General features: G+C 37.3%; 1 protein-coding gene across 1 annotated transcript in view; it reads left to right on the top strand.

Annotated features, from left to right (window-relative positions):
• Positions 1-19,493, top strand: part of LOC128867166 (P protein-like) — a 30,748-nt gene extending 11,255 nt beyond the window's left edge. Inside the window, exon 2 of the mRNA XM_054108262.1 lies at positions 19,245-19,493. Within this exon, the coding sequence (XP_053964237.1) occupies positions 19,245-19,493 (249 nt within the window). The remainder of the gene's footprint in view (positions 1-19,244) is intronic.
• Positions 19,494-19,816: the final 323 nt, after the last annotated feature.

The following is a 19,816-nucleotide window of genomic DNA, read 5'->3' as shown; positions in this document are numbered from 1 at the left end:
TTTGAAGGGCCACCACCACTACCGAAAAATGGGCGCAATGCGCGCAACGTTTGCGTTAATGAACACTCATTTTGATAATAAAGTTTTATCATTTGAACGTGCTGTTCAATCGTGTAACTTACCATGATGATTTGGCATAAACAACTGAATAATAAACAAAAGATTTGACAGATGTCACCAAAACAAAATGGCTGCCATAGGGCGCCAATTGAAAAACCCTTTACAACTATTAGCCTCATTAGTGAATATTACGTTTGCCCAATTCCGTTCGGAATTTGCTATGGGTCATTCAAGTCTTTTTTCAATGTGTGATAATGAGAGTAGCTGTTTTTCAATGTCCTCTGGAATATGAGGTCTTCGACATGTAGACGTCTTCAAATCGTGTTTGTGGATACATTAGCACCACTTTTTCTTAAAACCGCTTTAGCCTCAGACAACGCTTTAGATTCAGCTTGGCTTTGTCATAAACAAATCAATGATCTTCCGCTCTTCTTCCTGTGAAGAGGTACTTTATTTGGTCCTCGTCCGGGGAAGTCGTCAACGTTTTTAATTTCAATATACCGTTGCACCCAATTGTGTTTGAATGCCTTCGACTTCTTCAAATATTTTGCTGCACATGCACCTTTAGGGTTCGTGCATATGTACACTGCTTGATATCGTTTTTCATACGCGGAACTCATTTTGTAAAAACAACGTCTGCTTTCTAAATTTCTCGCAAAACTAACAAATTGCGCAACGCGTATTCCGATAAAGATAGGCCTATTTAGCAGCATTACAGTTTATTTTTATCTTTCTGGTCTTCCATTTGATAGACTGCACGTTGTACCCTCTCTATTCTAGTAACATGGCAACTTGGAATCGGATTCCGATTGAATTTATCGAACTGATTCCAATTTTGAAATATTTATGTATTTATTTTTCCTTTCTGTCGATACTTAGAAAATGTAAGCTAAATACTATTAGCAAATCAAAGGCAGATAAATGCCGGGTGGCGCGAAATTAATCATCCAATTTTTTTTTTTGCACAACCTTTTTACTAAATCCAAAAAAAATGGCTTAAGTGATTGTAATGAATTTGACCATTGGAGTGCGTTTGTCTGTTTATATACTGCGGCTATTTAGTTCACAAGTGTCAAATATGATTGAAGTACGACTATTTACAAGAATTATAAATTTTGGGATAGCGTGATTAATTTTGCACCACTTTGTAAAACAGGGTACTTAATAAAAATGTTTTTATTGTATGTTCATGAATTTACTTTATTTTTTAATTTCAAATTAGTAGTTTTTGGCCCTTAGTTGAACTAGTATATTTTGAACTAGTTTGGGACTGGTCCATTTCTGATTGAAAGCTGATGATTTAAATCACGTAGATCATCGCCATGTAAAAAGTATCAGTTTCTTGCATAAAAAAAACAGTTGCCTGACTAGTTGAATATGCAAATTTAAAATCTTAAAATAGGGTGTTCAATTTTGCACCACTTTGTAAAACAGGTTAAATTTTACTTGATAAAAATGTTTTTATTTTATCTATGTTCATGCATTTATTTTATTTCTTAATTTCAAATTAGTAGTTGTTGGTGCTTAATTGAACTAGTATTTTTTGAACTAGTCTGGGGCTAGTCCATTTCTGATTGAAAGCTGGCAATTCAAATTCCGTAGGACATCCCCACGTAAAAAATATCAGTTGCTTGTATAGAAAAAAAAGTTGACTGACTAGTTGGATATGTGGCTCCTACCAGTTGGGAGGTAGTTTACTACTAGTCTCCATATTTGACTACAGGGTACATGCGCTCATTCATGCACACATAACAGTATTTACTTGTATATAAATTACTGTTCAAACTTTAACATGTTAATGTAGGCTGGATACAGAGTTATATACGAGTACACACATACATACGTTTTACCACTTTTCATCAGTTTTTTGATATTCTTATCAACTCCTAGTATGGGTATTGCATGAGGGATTACAGCCAAATGTAATCGTGCTATGTGAATCCAATTTTGAATTGCATATTCAAAAACAAAAATTGACTTAAATAAAATCTATTTTTAGAATAGAACAAATTATGTAGGCGAAAAATGTTGACATCTACGCATTTACACAAATCCGACGAAAGCTTCACTGGGCGGGTTACTTCCAGGTATACAGAGTGATGTGAATATTTTGTAGAGCATCAACAAAAAAACAAAAAAAAAGACCAAAAATAAAAACAAAAAAACAATTGATAAAATTCTATTGAACTCGAAATATTCAAATTGATATCCGATTACGACAAACCAGTAATTAAAAAGTATGATTGAATTGTTTATACCCTTCATAATCTTGATTTATTATAAGGGTGCTCAATTTAGAGGTATCGGATTTTAAATAGAAATAAAACACCGAAAATTCAGATTGGTGGGGCAGCCATTATTATTTCCGAATATTATGACATTTTGTTTTTAAATAATCCCTTACAAATGTTGGTTTCAACTGCACTGTAATTCAGCTATCAGTAAACACCAATTTTTAATGACTCGCTGGAGTGCTTCGATCGATATCTCGTGAATAACTTTAGTAATGTTGGCTTCCAATGCCTCAATCGAAGCTGGTTTATCCACAAAGCATTTACATCTTACATATCCTCACAAAAAAAAAGTCGAAAGAAGTGCTATCACACGATCTTCGTGGCCAATCCACTGGTCCAAGGCGGGAGATAAATTGCTCACCGAAACGACGACGCACTAAATCCATTGCTTCACATGCTTATTAGAACCAAATGTTGTGGAAATAACGGGCTTCAACTTCCAGCACCAAAAAGTCGTTTATCCTGGCGCATTAGCGCTCTCCATTCACTATTACATTGGTGCCCGCCCTTTTTTTGTTTGAAGAAATATGTCCCGATGATTCTTCCAGTACATAGGCCGCAAATTTTCAATAGATGTAATGACTGTTCTGGAATACGTTCGCGTTGCTCTTCAGCCCAAATACAGAAATTTTGCTTATTGATGTAGCCATTAAACCAAAAATGGCCTAATCGTTGAACGAAACTCGGGCACCAAAATGCGGATTTTCGGCGAATTTTTCAAGAGCCCAATGACTGAAGTTATAACGCTTTGTAAGATTGGCCGGTTTCAAATATTGGACTAACTGTATTTTGTATATTTTCAAACCAAAATATTTGCGTAAAACCACCCAAGTAGTCCCGCGGTTACAAATTATCAAGCAGATCCTCAATGCGTTCACTTATTTATATCGAGTGAGTCTTTTGTTCATTCTGAGCTATCAAAATTGTCAGACATCTGTCTGTTACCTGTCAAACTCGTCGGCAAAAAGTTCGAAGTCTGTGATTTCTGGTGAATATAATTTAGAGAAACATATGCAGAAGGTGAAAAGATATCTAACCGTGTCGTGGGAACGAGTGTGACGAATATCTGCCAGAATTCAGGGAAAATGCTTAAGGATGTGACTATATTCACTTCAGTTTAATTTTGTATACAATTTAAGTAATTTAATATCAATTTTATACTTCTTTTTTATTCTTTTTTAAACTCACTCTTGCAGTAGACAAAAAAAAAAAAAAATGGCCCAAAAAAATTTTCGTGTTGGCCTGTGGAAGGAAGGAAAAATGCATATATCCAGATAAATCTCTAAGAAAACGCCCAGAAAGAGCAGATGGGAAAATAAGTAAAACACCCCAATTACTTCACCCCGAAATGTGTTCCAAATCAGAAAGAAACCTGAAAGTATTTCGGTATTCTGCTAGTTGGGTCCATATACGATTTAACTGCCCATATTCGCAGTCTAAAATAACTTTTGGTAGTAAAAGCGACCCTAAATTAAATTTCAAAATTAACACTGGTATTTACTGGTACTAAAACTGGTTTTTATTTAAGTGAATCCACTGGCTCTCACTTAGATGAATCCCTTCCGCACGCGTTTTACACTCTTCGTATTTTAGTATTACCCTGTATTACCTTCTCAACATTTAAGCGACACTTATTTTTAAACTTCTACTCGCACATCCTGCAGCATTTCCTTCCTCATTGCTACATCTGTGGCTTCCTTAATTTACTTTCACTACATAACCATTCCACGCTCTCAGCCACACAGCTCACTTAATGCAAGTAAAAATTAAAAAAAAGAAGAAGGTAGTTTGAAAAAATCCATCGTTAAATTTGCGTTTAATCTTTGCCACTGCTCTTCACTGTGCTGTCTCCCCCTAGCGTTGTGATTGATGATCCACCAAACGAAGGAATTCTGCTGCAGCTGAATATTCGTCATAGAAGATTTTTGCTGATGGCGAAAGCAAGCAGAAACAAAAAAATTGAAAAAAGCGAAATGTGTGCACCATCAAATAAAAACCACCTTCAGCAATGAATTTAATGAAAAAATTGACGAAGTGACTGACGCATGGCGCTGCGCGAAATTTGCAAATTAAATTTATGCCGTAAAAATAGCAGCTAAGCCAAATGAAAGACGTGCAGTGTACACACATACACACACCCAGTTACGCCCACCGCAGCGCAGGAATTACATTTGCTAGTCGGTGACGTTGGTTGATGGCATGGCTGCTCAGTGTGGCTTCGGTTCCGATGACGTTCAAGCGGTTGCCAATCCTGCGACTCATTCAATGCTTTTTGGTATGTCATTCGCTGCTTTCGTTGCTCAGACGATTACTTTTCGATGTTGAAGCCACGAGAAACTTGCAAATACTACAAATTCGCCTTAGATGGTGGCGGCAGCAACAACAGAAGCTTAACTCACTTGCATAGCAAAATCAATTAGGCATACGATTTGTGCGTACTGTTACACCGATTGCAGGGACATGAAATCTTAATTGTTCACTTTAAGTGTGTAAGTTTCAGGTAGTTTGATAATCTGACAATCTGATTGTCTGACCGCGTTTAGGTGCTTAAACAGTTTTGCTGGAAATGTCTCACAGCCTTTTGGATTATCTTCATTTTATGAATCAAAATCAGCGTCACCTTTAAAGGGGAAATTTCATCAACGTTGCAGTGCTTTGATGCGAGGGCTTGGTAAGGGGAGAAATATTGAAATTGCGGTTATGGTCACGGCTTTTGGACGAATTCCTGCAGTGCGCCAAATCTTTCTGTGTCGCCACTCTCCAATATTTTTAGAAGAAGCCTATTTTTAGAAGCAAGTATATGAAAAGTTGTGATGGGCTAACACAGCTCTCACGCAGTGGGACACATTTACTGATCCACAGCTATTTGGTGGCCTAGAAAAGCATGATTTCCATTTTTTATTCCACTTCTTTAATTCAGAAAGTGGAAAAAAGGCCAAAGAAGATCGTACTGTGACAGTTTTCCGGGTTTATCGCAATCTAAATAAATTAAAGGTAGCATCAACCTAAATTGGGAGATTGTATGGAATTAAGCAAGAATAATTCTAGAATCATTGCAGGCATTCTAACAGGGCTTTGTAGATTGAGTTATCAGCTTACTAATCTGAGAATAAACTTGAAAGGCAATTGCAGTTTCTGTAGGGAGAAAGATGAAATCGCCAAATATGCGCTGGCATTGTGTCCAGCGCTGAAACATAAGCGTCACAAATACCTGGATAAACATATTTTGCCAGAGGGGAAAGAGATTAAAATTTATTAAGGAAGCCGAGCTCAGAAAAATACTCTGAATCCAGCTGGTGTTTCAGGTCACTGATATATTAAAATAGATAGAACTGGATATTTTTTTTTTATAACCTTGTTCACTCCTCTCGGGAGCATAGGACCTCGAGAAGACTCTACCATCCGCCGTCCCAACGCCATCCCATGTGATATAGGCATCTGCTAGTTTGCGCAATATCGTTCTTCGCCTAGTAATTTTGTCCGACCGCAACTTTTCCTCCCTTGCGCGTTCCAGTCCAGTGTCTTTCTCGTGCTGCTATCTGGTTGTTTTCTAAGCGTGTGATCTATCTATCGCCACTTTATGCATTTGATTTGCCATAGGATGGGCTCCTCATTCGTTGCTCTCCACAGCGCGTTTTTGCTGAGGGTATTCGACATGAATACGACAGATGATGCGGAGGCATTTGTTGATGAAAGCTTGTAGCCTCTGTGTGGTGGTGTTGTATACCAGCCATGTTTCGCTTCCGTACAGAATTACAGACTACACACATGAGCTGTTTAGTGTGCCTAGAGATTTGCGCACTCGCCCATACTGTATGCATTCACCTGATCTCCTCCCTTGCTTTGTCTAGCCTGCAGTTGGCATCTTCATCTACTCCACCGTCTGTTGTGATAGTTTAGCCGAGGCAGCAGAAGCTTTCGACAAATTCCACCGGACACCTTTCAGCCATTATATATCTTGCTTTATTGTGGTTCACTCTCAAAAACTTGGTATTAGCTATGCTGACCTCCAGTCCGGCAGTGCGTGCTAGCGTGGCTAGTCTGTCCGTCTTCGCTTGCATATCAGTGAGCTCGTGAGAGAGGAGACAGATGTTATCGGCGAAGTCCAGGTCCCCAAGATGTCTGTTGAAACTCCATATGATGACTCTTTTGTTTAGGGTCAATTGGCTCAAAACGTCGTCGACGACGATGGCGAAGAGAAGTGGTGACAAGGGAGAACAGTGCCTTACGACTGCATTGGTGGTGAATGGGTCGCTAATATTGCCATTGAGGAGTACGGTCAGTTCGAAGTTCTCGTAGAGGGCTCTGATGAGGCGGATTATCTTAGCAAGACTGGATTCTAATACCCATATTTTTCGGTTAAGAACTGATGAGGTGGATTATCTTAGCTACGACTCCCATGGCATTTCTCCACCTGAAAGCTTCATGATGAATCAAAAACTAAGATTTTGTCAGATCAAATACAAAATTTGACTAAAAGATTCAAAATTCGTTCCAGTTTTTCGGACAATCTACTAATAACTGAACTTTCTTAATGTTCAATTAGGCCCTGGTACTTAAATGCGTACAGACAACCCTAGCTTGTAAGATTTATAGCGGAGGTTTTTCATAGTAGTTTTTTCCTTCGAAAAAAAGAAAAAATCGTTTAAAAAACCAAACCTGTGATAAATATAATGATGTAGAATTAAGATTTATATCATATTCTGTAAATTGTGCGATAACATAAATATTGTAACGTTTTCTACTTAATAAACTCTTATCTATCTTATCTTATCTTATTATCTTAGCAAGACTGGATTCTAATACCCATTTTTTCGGTTAAGAACTTGGGATGGAAACGTCTTGCCTCCTTGAGGACTCAATTACAACTAGGAATTCTTAAAAAGGCGCCTAGGCTTGATAGTGGTAAAACCCGATATATTTTAAACGGAGTAATAGTGGCCACCGTAGGCAAGTGCGCTGACTCGGGACTAGCTTGCGGTAGTGCACGGATTCGAAACTCCAAATGATAAAAAATTGTTTTCTAATTGCTCTCGCCCGTCTGCTGTACGGAGGAGGCATAAAATTGTTCTCCGCTCCATTTATGAAAAAACATCAAGACGCACGCCACAAATAAAAGGAGTAGATCGGCCAGATGCCCAGAAAATAGTTTAAGCGCCAATTATTATTATTTTTATCAATACTGCTAAAAGTTTTTTGTCCAGATTTCCTTCAATATTAAAAAATGCTTTTTTCTCATAGAATTTCAGATTTAATTATATTTACTTTTATAGCTTCCCTGCTAATTAACAGTTCGGCAACATGCATGGAAATCGTGGAATTAAAAACGAAAGGAAAAAACACTAAAATATGAATGCAGGCACATGTGTTCATGTGCCCTTCAAATTCCGGTGAAAGAGTTATGACAGAGCGCAATAAAAATAAATTAACGTAAATATTATACCACACACACACAAATGCAATGAACCGCCTGACACCTGTGGGAAAAATAGTGGTATCCTGTCGTGTTATGTTCGTCCACGCCGTATGAGTGATATTAATTCTTCCAAGGCGTAAAACAGTGGGATATAACAACAGCAGCCATCCCCCTTGCGTGAATATATGTACGTGTGTGCGAATCGAGTTGACCAGGGTAATAAAAATTACAATAAAAGATATTTCGTGATGAATGCGGCCGAAATGCGAATTATTTTGCTGTTTACATAAAAGATGACTGTAGTGTAGCCGAACAAAAACAAAGACTTTTGGAATTATACAGGTGTACACATACATATGTATGTACGTATACAGTTTATCTAGAAATTGTTCTTACGAAAACAAAATGTTGTTTTATTGAATTTAGTTTTATTTTATTTCACTCTGCAACAAAATAATTTATTTTTATATTACTGAGAAGCGATTGGTTGCGTTTAATATATTTAGTGCGCTAAACTGGACCTGAAACATTTTCAATCACCCCAGTCTTTTGGAAACATTTTATGCCAAAAGCACGCCTTTCAGTCATATTTTTCAAATACCTTAAATAAATTTTTTTAACATTCGAAAAAGTTAAAAAAAAAGGTAGATGCGTAGTGTCAAAGGAACGCCTTTTAAGTAATACTTTTCAAAATTTACAACAAAAAAAATCCCAAAAATTTTCTATTAACAAAAAAAAATTATTTTTCTAAAATTAATTTAAAATTACTTATTCTAAAAAAATATAAAAAGTTAAAAAAAAAACAAATTTGTATTTTCCCTTAATATTTTGCACAAATTACCAAAAAAAATCCACACATTTTATAAAATAAAACATTTTTTTCTGAAATTTGTTTTTTTTAATATATTTAATTCTAATCAATAATTAAAAAAATACAAAAAGTGTCAAACTTTTTGACTTGATAGCGTCTTATAAATCGATGTAGCCGGCTGCACGTACCAAAAAATGTGGCGTTACCCTTGCTCATACGGCGTTACCTTGCTTGCACTGCACGCGAGAGCGCGGAACGAACGACAAAGAGGCACAATCGGCCCCCGCGTTCGGCAACGTTCGACATCTGGCTCTGGCCTACTTGAGTGAGCATATATATGTATGTATATGTATGTATATGCGCATTTGTATATAAATTCACATACTTGTATTTGCATATGCCTTCTTCCTGTGTGCATGGTAATGAACCATTTCTCTGCTGAGAATAGGACGATGATAGGAAAAGTAGGAAATGAAAGGGAGTGTTTCGAGTGTAATGTATCTTGAAAAAGTCAAATCGATGATGTTGCCTCTTAGTGTTGTTGACTTATTAACGTCTGATGCACAATCGAAATTAAACATATCTTTCATGAACTTGATAAATGTTTCGTAATTTTTCACGTTTGTGTAAATGTAACTTGACCTATTCCATTGCGATTCTATTTACCTCCTCCTCTATATCCATACAAAATATCTATCAAACAAATAAAATTAAAGTTTTCTTTTGAAAAATGCAACCATTCCATCGCAATGACAAACGAAGACGACAGAAGCTTAAAAATGTTCGAGCGAAAAGTGCTCCGAAGGGTGGAGCGTACAATGAGTTGCGGAGCTAACGCAGGAGAGAAGATGTCGTTCTCTTCTTCTTAATTGGCGCTATAACTGCTTACGCGATTTTGGCCGAGTTTAACAAAGCGCGCCAGTCGTTTCTTTCTCGTGGTAACCGGCGCCAGTTGGACACACCAAGTGAAGCCAAATCTTTCTCCACCTGATCTTTCAAACGCAGAGGAGGCCGCCCTCTTCTTCTGCTACCACCAGCTGGTACCGCATCGAATACTTTCAAAGCCGGAGCGTTTGTGTCCATTCGGACGACATGACCCAGCCAACGTAGCCGCTGGATCTTTATTCGCTGCGCTATGTCTATGTCGTCGTAAAGCTCATACAGCTCATCGTACCATCGTCTGCGATATTCGCCGTTGCCAACGTGCAAAGATCCAAAAATCTTACGCAGAATCTTTCTCTCGAACACTCCAAGCGTCGCCTCATCGGATGTTGTCATCGTCCAAGCTTTTGCGCCATACGTTAGGACGGGCATGATGAGAGTCTTGTAGAGTGTTAGTTTTATTCGTCGAGAGAGGACTTTACTGATCAGTTGCCTACTTAGTCCAAAGTAGCCCTTGTTGGCAAGAGAGATTCTACGTTGGAAGATGTCGTTAAACACATTAAATCTCAAAGGTTTCGGTTAAACTAGCTTGACCAAGACATAGCCGACTGAAAAAGCTACGAGCTAGGAGCTAAAAGTCTATTGCTATGAAGGGTGCATATGGAAGAGAATTGTGGACGAAGCTAAAGCTCACCCTGAGCTGTAATCGCTGCTTGATGATGATGATGATGGTGTTTGGGGTTAGTTGACATGGAAGGGCTCTTAAGAGGGCCGTGCAGGTTACTGCTCTAAAATCGGTGGCATTGCATATCCCTGCAGTATTTTTATCTTCATATACCTTATGCATGCGCTCTTATTTTCCCACTTATGCAAGGTTTAGAAAACACCGGTGGCGTTCAAATATTTTCGACCTCCAATACGCTTTAGGTGCCATCATTCCTACATTCATGCGAATACGCCTTTATTTAATCTTTTAAAGTCAAATCACTTCCCGTGTCTACATATGTGCATAATTGCACATTTATACCTGCATACATGTGCATGTGTACATGCGGTTACATGAAGTGTGCACGTGTGTACATATTTTCCGTTTTAAACGTTCATATGTACGTGAGCGAAATTAGTTTCGCTTTACGCTAATTAAAATTTATGACACCTGTTACTTGTTTCGCTACACAATTTAGCGATGAATAGGGATTTGTGAACAATACAGATGCATATACATTTGTATGCTAATGCACAATGGAGCAAATAATCTAGTAAGATCACAGTTGGCTTGTTTTTATGACACGACTTAATACACGGGTATCTTTGCGTGCTGGGGTATGTAAATTTTGCTTTTGTTAAAGTGATTAGGGAAAATGTAAAACATGAATGAAAATTAATTGCCAAAAATTTTAAATTACTTTGGTGGAAGTACATATTTGAGGATATTTATTATATTTGGGCATATATATTTGTACATGGCAGAAAAAGTCTGCGTTCACTCATCCCTATTTGCTATGCAGTTTGGAAAATTACAAATTATTCAGTCAATATTTTTACAGTTTTTTATTTAGTTTATTAAGAAATAAGAGAGAGAGAGAGAGAGAGATGACAATACGGAAAAAAAATTTAAGCTGAACAAAAAAAGTTTGCGTTCACTTCAATAATAATGAAATTAAGGAGATATTATTCTAAATATTCAGGAATTCAATAGCTAGTCAGATAGACACGTCTTCTTGTGGCCTCTAGAAAGGTTTTTCGTTGTCCCAACTAACTTTGCGGTTATTTCTGGACTTATTGCGACCCATTCTTCCTTAAGGACATCTTTTAGCATTTGCTTTTTATTTGAGAAAATAACTCTATTCCAAAATTCAGGAGGAACTATTTAAGTGCTCCGCTTAAGTCGATTTATTCTTGAAATGAGGAACTTTTTTCGCGCACCCCTTAAAACTCGTAAAATCCTAGTTTTCATATTGTATCAGTCTATACATTCTCATAGACTTGGAATTGAAAAATCTGTGTGTCTCCCTAATACCAGCAGCGTCTTTCAAGTGGAAGTACTCGCAATTGGGGAAGCCTGTAGGTTACTAATCGCATATTTCTCTTTTAAGGGCAATATCGCTATTCTTTCGGATAGCCAAGCCGCAATCCAGGCGCTGGACGCGACTATAACAACCTCTAAAATGGTGGAACAAAGTAGGAATAGCCTCACCAACTTGAGTGAAAACCATACAGTAACCTTAATTTGAGTCCCGGGACACCGGAACATAGAAGGTAACGAAAAAGCTGATGAACTGGCAAGAGGGGGATCTGCCATGAATAGCGCTCTTGCAGTACCAGTATTCACTCCACTAAGTGCGGTCAAGAATGCAATTTCCCTAAAATACCTTCGAATTGCAGATTGTAGATGGAGAGACCAGACGAAATGCAAAATCAGCAGAACATTATGGCCCACCTACAACCTTAAGCAATCGTCGACATTAATAAACATGAAACGACGGGACACCTGTAGACTTACGGCAGTCATAACTGGCTTCTGGTCTATCGGAGAACAAGCCGCGAAAATGGGCATCCCTCACAACACATACTGTCATAGTTGTAAACAACCGGAGAAAAAAGAAACAAGCTTCCATTTCCTCTGTGAATGCCCTGGCCTATGGAAGGACAGAATGTTAAAACTGGGTAAGCCGCTGTTCGAGAGTCTCGAGCAACTGTCTGGCCTAGACGTCAACAACCTAATAATGTTCCTAAACCGCACAGACTGGATATAGTCCTGCTGCAAATAACTGTTAAGCAATTTGGTAACGAGGATGTGGCAACAAAATGGTGCGGAAGTGCTAGTTGGATTCTGGATGAATCACCACTCTAACCAACCGTATCCGGTCATATCTGCTTATGGAACTTTTCTTCTTACTTAGTTATTATTATTTTTTTTGTGTTTTTGTTTTTAACTTCTAGTTACTTTGACTCTCTGACTATTTTCATGGGCGTGCCGAACGAGGATGGAGTATGGGATTTATTAAGGGGCTAGAGGTAGTCAGAATATTGAAAAACTGGATATTTTTGTTTTTTGCATTTTCTTAAAGTATAATGTCTTAAAAATATTGTGTGAAAATTTGAAGTGAATCCGACAAATACTTTTCGAGTTATTCAACAATTAACAAAGGGCGCTCGGGCGCTACATAAATCGATAGCAACACTTAAACTGATGATGACTGTAACTTAAAAACCGCTTGGTAGATTTCAATAAAATTTGTACTGCTTTTGAAAAACATAAAAAAATCGTTCCTGATGGAAAGATTTTTTTCTCAACAATTTCAATTTTTTTAAACAACTAATTGTCGATTTTTTTCTCCATAATCTGAAAGATATTTCCGGCGGCCGCCATATTGTTAATTTTGACTGAAACTAATGGCTGAAAACTAATTTCTCTTGTCCGATTGATTTTAGATGATTCTCCAAGGACTTATGATGATCACTGCAAGGTACTCTTGGAGAAACTGGCTCCACATAAACAGCGATAACTTTTACAATTACTAATTTTTTGTTTGAAAATTTGCTAAAGTCAAGTCGAAACATGATGTATTAATGCAATGTTTTTATTATTGTAACTAGACTAGCAAGAAAATTATTGAAAATCATCTTTTCATCGGACCTCTGACTACCCCTAACCCTTTAATAAGTTGCACTTTGAAAATTAATTCCACCATTTTTAACACATTTTGGCCATTGGACACGCTTCTTTTCTAGGTATGTATAATTTATGTCCTTTCTAGGAGAGATTAGCTTTAAAATGCAAGCATTCCATGCAAATCGAAGCATTCTGTAAATAGTTATTAACACACAACGGGCAGGCAGACCCCATGCAACGTAATTTTTTTTCTAAATATTTGAAATGTTTTTTTTTTATTTTTATGTTTTTTTTTATTTATAGTCATATCAATCTGATTTCCGCACTTTACTAAAAATTTTGAAAAATTCTAAAGTTGTTTAGCTTTAATCAAAGCTTTAAACTTTTTAATGGGAAGTTTTAGAAATTTTTTTGGGTATGCAATGACATGGCTCAAGAAATTTTATTAAAATATGTGAAAGTTTTAAGCGCTTAAAAAAAAATGTTTGTGACTTGATTTAAAAGATGTAGATGCGCCTGCAAGAATAGCAAATCATTTAAGGAGTTACATACGTCCAGCAGCGCCAATAATGCGCTAAAAGAAAAACTATTTTTAGAAAAAATAACAATATAAATAAATATTAAAAAATTGTTAACATTGTTTTATTATTATTATTAAATTTTTATAATTAATTTTTTTAACTTTTTTTTCAAAAATGGACAAATAAAAAATCACATGACCCAAAGTACAATGAAAAAAAATTGCTCTGCGCTCTGCATCATTTCTCCTTGAAATGTTGATGGATCGGTAAAAGTAAAAAAAATTCTTGTAATATAAAGTTGTAGTTATAGTCTGTAGAGCCGGATTTTTGAATTTCGAAAAATTTTGCAATTTACTGCACTTAAAAAAAGTATGCGGTTTACGTCATAAATGTCACACTTTAATTATTTTTATAAAAGTTTTTAATAAAAGTATCAAGCATCCGGCGCGACATACTACAGAGAAAACACTTTCGAATAGTTAAAAAAAACAGCATCAAAAAATCTTAAAAACTGTATCAGTTATCATGCAGACCGTGCCGGAAAAAGTAGTTTCGAGAAAAACGAGTTTAAACTTTCCAGTGCATTTCGCTCGAGATCGCTACCTGTGCGCATCAAACTTTCGTCGGGCATTTACATTTTCTACCATAACTTTGTAACCGTGGGGAAATTTTACAATCGACTTCCACAGAAGTACGCCTAAAACTATAAAGAATAATAATCTATAAAAAAATCGTTTTTTTGAAAAGTCTAATTTTCCTGAATCTCTAAGTGTAATCGAAATTTAAAGCACATAAAACGCCCCGTTGAAAACATTACTTCCCAAAAGAAAATGCCATATGTGCGCACTCGGCTTTCTAATTCTGCACGTCGAAAAGTGCAAATTCTTTAAGCGGAATTGATGTCAACTTGTTCCCAAAGAGATTTTATTCCAAATCTATTCTAAGCTTTAGTTTGAAAAAGAATAACAACTTGTCCCGGGATTTCCCATACTTAATCCTATTATTTCGAGACTCCAATTTTGAAATCCCTAACACAAACAATAAAACTTTTGAGTGTTGGTGACGGCAAGTATAGGAGGCGATGGAACATACGGTGACATAGACATAGCGCAACGTCATGTCGTCCGAATTGATACAAACGCTCCGGTTCTGAAAGTATCCAATTCGGTACCAGCTGGTGGTAGCAGAGGAAGAGAAAGAGATAGGTCTGCTCTGCGTTGGAAAAATTAGGTGGAGAAAGACTTGGCTTTACTTGGTGAGTCCAACCAGCTCCTGTCAACACGAGAAAGAAACGACTTTGTTAAACTCGGTCAAAATCGTGTAAGTGGTTATCGCGCCAATCAATAAGAAGAAGAGCGCAAACGATTAATAAACATAAATTTGCAATAACTAAAAAATACGGGCATCCCGAAATTGCGGTATTACGGGATTGGCATCCCTGTTGTACAAGTTTAGTTAGCGTAAAGGCTTACTAAATATTCTCTTATTTCTTTCTATTTTTCAAATTAGCCTGATTACACGCATAAATCTAGTGATCAAGACGCGAGGCACACTGGCTCAGGTAGCAACAAGAATAAATCAAAAAACGGTAAAAATTAAAATAGCAAACTTTCAATTCTGTGTGAAAATTCTTCTGGCTGAACGAAAAGAAAACAAAACAAAAATAAGAAACCACGAACTTATGGCATGAAAATGGAAAGTGAAAAGCAGTCTACTATTTGTGATAATATATAAGCAATAACAAATTCCAAAAGAGCCGCTACGAAATTGTGTTAAATTTATTTATTTTTAGCGCCAATGGTAAAGCTAAAACAGGGCGATGGGAGGCACGCACGTACGCTTCAGCGGTGACAATTGCTGCGTTGTGGACGGCAACATGAATGGAAAGCAAATGGATAACACGTACGAGTATATGTACGTAGAGGAGCTTCGTCAAAAATAAAAATTTTAAATTTAAAAGCCTTATTAATATTTGGAAAAATATGCAAGTATGCCCAAGTATATAAAGGAATAGGTGCGTGCATATTTACATATATTTTAATACATTTACAAATGTGCAATACATTACAAAATGTACGTTGCTCACGTTTGTTTGTTATTAGCAAAGACTGTAAACAGTTCAAGACTTCCGTTTTTGAAATCAAATTAAATATGAATAAAATTATTTTAAGGAATTGAAATAATTTCATGTAATAATTCTAATATTTTGCCAAAAATAACTGCCAAGTAACTGTTTACTTTTACTTCTGTTAATACTAGAATTGGTGGGTTGTATCGTAACTTTTTATGCCGATAATCTTGTTATTGCGGTCTCTGGTAAATTTGAAAATGGTGGTGTAGGAGTCAACCCAGGTAAAACACAAGTAATATTGTTCTCTAGGAAACATAGAATCGCTCAGTTAAGTCCAAATATGTATAAAGGGGAAGCTCTTGAGATTTTGGAAGAAACCAAGTGCTTAGCACTAACCATAGACATTAAATTGACTTCAAAGTCAAACATCTTAGAAAGAGTTAGGAAAGCGACCCTAGTTTCTTTTATGCCTGCAAGAAAGCTTTAGGTAAGACCTGAAGAATCAAACCTAAGATTTGTCATGGGCTTTATATTGCAGTTCTCAGGCCCATTCCTCTATATGGAAATATTGGTTGGTGGTGTGCTATGCAGAAAAAGACCTATTCTTATTTATTAAGTAAGGAGCAGAGATCAGCGGAATTAGCATATGTGACGTCATGAAAACCCCGCCATGGCTTTGGACATCATTTTACATCTGCCACACCTTGATCCCTTCTGCAAGTACTCAGCGGCCTGTTTCTCTTAAAGGCTCAGAGCGAGAAGACACAATGTGAGACTGTCATACATAAACATTCAATCATCTTATACTCCTATAAAGGTATACCCATTGATTGTGAATATCACCTTCTCATTGTCTGCTTCGAAAAGAATTTCCCAGTGAAAATCGCTTCTTTACTGGAATGGCTTGACGAAAATCCATCACCGAACACACCCGTTAAGATCTACACGCACGGATCTAAAATGGATACCGGTGTAAGGTCATGGTTATATTACGAAGAGCTTTTTTTCAGTGAATTCTTTAGGCTACCTTATCTTCTTCTTCTTCTTAATTGGCGCGATAACCGCTTATGCGATTTTGGCCGAGCTTAGCAAAGCGCCCCAGTCGTTTCTTTCTCGTGCTAACCGGCGCCAATTGGACACAGAATCTTTCACTCAAGCACTCCAAGCGTCGCTTCATCGGATGTTGTCATCGCCCACGCTTCTGCGCCATACGGACGGGCATGATGAGAGCTTTGTAGAGTGTCACTTTTGTTCGTCGAGAGAGGACTTTACTACTCAGTTGCCTACTTAGTCCAAAGTAGCACTTGTTGGCAAGAGAAATTCTGCGTTGGATTTCAAGGCTGACATTGTTAACAGTGTTAATGATGGTTCCTAAATAAATGAAGTCTTTTACAACTTCAAAATTATAACTGTCAACAGTGACGTGGGTGCCGATACGCGAGTGCGCGGACTGTTTGTTTGAAGACAGGAGGTACTTCGTTTTGTCCTCGTTCACTACCAGACCCATTCGCTTTGCCTCTTTATCCAGTTTGAAGAAGGCAGAACTAACAGCGCGGTTGTTAAGGCCGATGATGCCGTTGATACGCCAACAATTGTACGATCTTATAAAATATTGTGCCTGAACGATTTAGTTCGGCTGCTAGTACGATGCTCTCCAACATTAGGTTAAAGAAGTCACACGACAGCGAGTCATCCTTTCTGAAACCGTGTTTGGTATCAAACGGCTCGGAAAGGTCTTTCCCAATTCTGACGGCGCTGCTGGTGTTGAGCAACGTCATCTTGCATAGCCGTATTAGTTTTGCGGGGATACCAAATTCAGACGACGCGGCATACAAGTAACTCCTTTCCGTAGTGTCGGCGCCCGCGGCTTTGTTGTTCTTTAGCCGCGTTATCGCTATTCCCACCTCGCCATGATCGGGTATCGGAACGACAACTCTGTCGTCAACGATTGGGGTATCGGGATCTTCACATTCTCTGTAACATGCGCAGCTTATCACTGTAGTGGTTTTCCAGCGGAAATAAACGTTATCCATGAAGTTCTAAGATGGTGAGAGATACACAGAATATCATCAAAAGATATCTGCATTCTATCAGACAGCCAAGCTGCCCTACAAGTTGTGGATCCATTGCTAATTAAATCAAGGAGTGTCTTACATCGTCACTAATCTCTTAATGGGATGACTAAACGGTATTGTATTATTTTACGCCGTAGCTGTAGGAATAATGAGGCGCTCGAAATAAATTCAACATCCTCTCTATGCATACCCCGCTCTAGCCAGAAGCAGGAGCCAATTTTTAAGATCCTACTTCTTAATGGATATGGATGAGCTATACACTTAAGGTGTCAACAAACTTTTACGCTTTGTCCATAGCACAGGATACCTATCTGGAAGGGTCAAATGTAGCCCAACTCCTGCGGCTCACAAACGCAGCTCAATTTAACCTATGCTTACAGGGCCAAGAAATTCATAGTACTCTGGTTAAGATATAGAGAATGGGTACTTACAATTTTAGGTGAAATTAGTACGTTTAAGTGAAAGCAAAAAAAGAAAATGTTGAAGTTTTCATACTTAATCCTTAAAAGAACTTGATTTATGCATCGTAGGGCTTCAGACAATTCTTGAATAATGTAAATTAAACCTTGTGGCACTTTTACTCGGTAGCCTGGTAGCCTGGACGCAGGCGCAGCGTCCGAAAAAAAATTGCCAACAATTCTAAAGATGTTGGAATTTTTGGACTTTATCGCTAAAGGAAATCATAAAAATTTGAAAAACTTGAAATAAAACAAAAATAGAAAAATGTGTTTATGATTGAGATTTTTGATATTAACAAAAACAAAAAAAAAGAAGAAATGAATAAATAAAATAAAAATAAAAAAATTATCTTTATGATGGAAATTTTAGTTATTAACAAATTTTCATTTACTGAGAAAGTTTTGATTGACATTAAACATTTTCCGACAAGATATATTTGTATATTTTATACTTGTATGTAATAGGGTGCATACGATATTTGAGGACAAGCATTTACAGCACATGGACTGAAAAGTTCCGGGCCCAACACATAGATGGTACTAGTTTTATTACATTCATCTCTTTTTCAGTTAATACTAACTTTAAAACGACAGCTGTTAAAATTTCATGGTATTCTCTTCATTAGTTCATGAGTTATTGCGCTAAGAGTGGCGCTACTTTTGTTATTTTCAAGCCAGTTCATCAAAAATAATTTCGTGTTTTAATTTTACACTGCTTCGTGATGGGAAAGAATACCGGGAAATGTGAGAAAATGGCTTGAAAAGTCTCATAGAGACTCCGCTTCATTAGAAACAATAATTAAAACGACGGTTTGCTGACTTTAAACTTCTGACGGTGGTCGTAGATACACCGAAGATGCACAACGCAGTGGGCGTCCAAACGAGGCAGTGACACCAGAAAATATCAAGAAATCTACAAAATTGTTTTGATTGATCAAAAACTGAATTTGCGTGAGTTAGTTGACATCGTAAAGATATCAAAGAAATTTGTGGGCTTTATATTGAATGAGCATTTGACTATCATAAAACTCTGTTCAAAGTGGCTGCCGCATTTGATCACTGTTGACCAACAACAAGTTGTTGATGATTTTGAGCAGTATTTGGCTATGTTTAAACGTAATAATCCGGAATTTTTGCGTCGATATGTGACAATGGATGAAGCATGGATTCATAACTTCACTCCGGAATCGAAGCGATCGTCATCTGAGTGGACCTCGTCCAAAGCGCCCGAAAGCACAACAATTAGCTGGAACGGTTATGATCTGGGTATTCTGAAATGTGTGTGGTAATATTCATCGGCTATCTTGAGAAGGGTAATATTACTAAGAGTAAATTGTATATACATAGGGTTAGAGGAGCGTTCGAGTGTCGAAATTGCAAAGAAACGTCCGCATATGGCAAAGAAAAAAATTGTATTTCATCAAGACAACGCATCGTGTCACAAGTCAATCAAAACAATGTCAAAACTACATGAATTGAACTTCGAAATGCACCGACATCCACCGTATTTGCCAGATTTGGCTCCCAGCGGCTACTGGCTATACGCAGACGTGAAAAAAATGCTCGCCGGTAAGAAATTTCGCTCGAATGAAGAGATTAACGCTGAAACTGA

The sequence above is a fragment of the Anastrepha ludens genome, chromosome 6 (assembly GCF_028408465.1).
Source record: "Anastrepha ludens isolate Willacy chromosome 6, idAnaLude1.1, whole genome shotgun sequence".
NCBI lineage: Eukaryota > Metazoa > Arthropoda > Insecta > Diptera > Tephritidae > Anastrepha > Anastrepha ludens.
The sequence above is the reverse complement of the archived record's forward strand: the minus strand, read 5'-3'. Positions and strand labels throughout refer to the sequence as shown.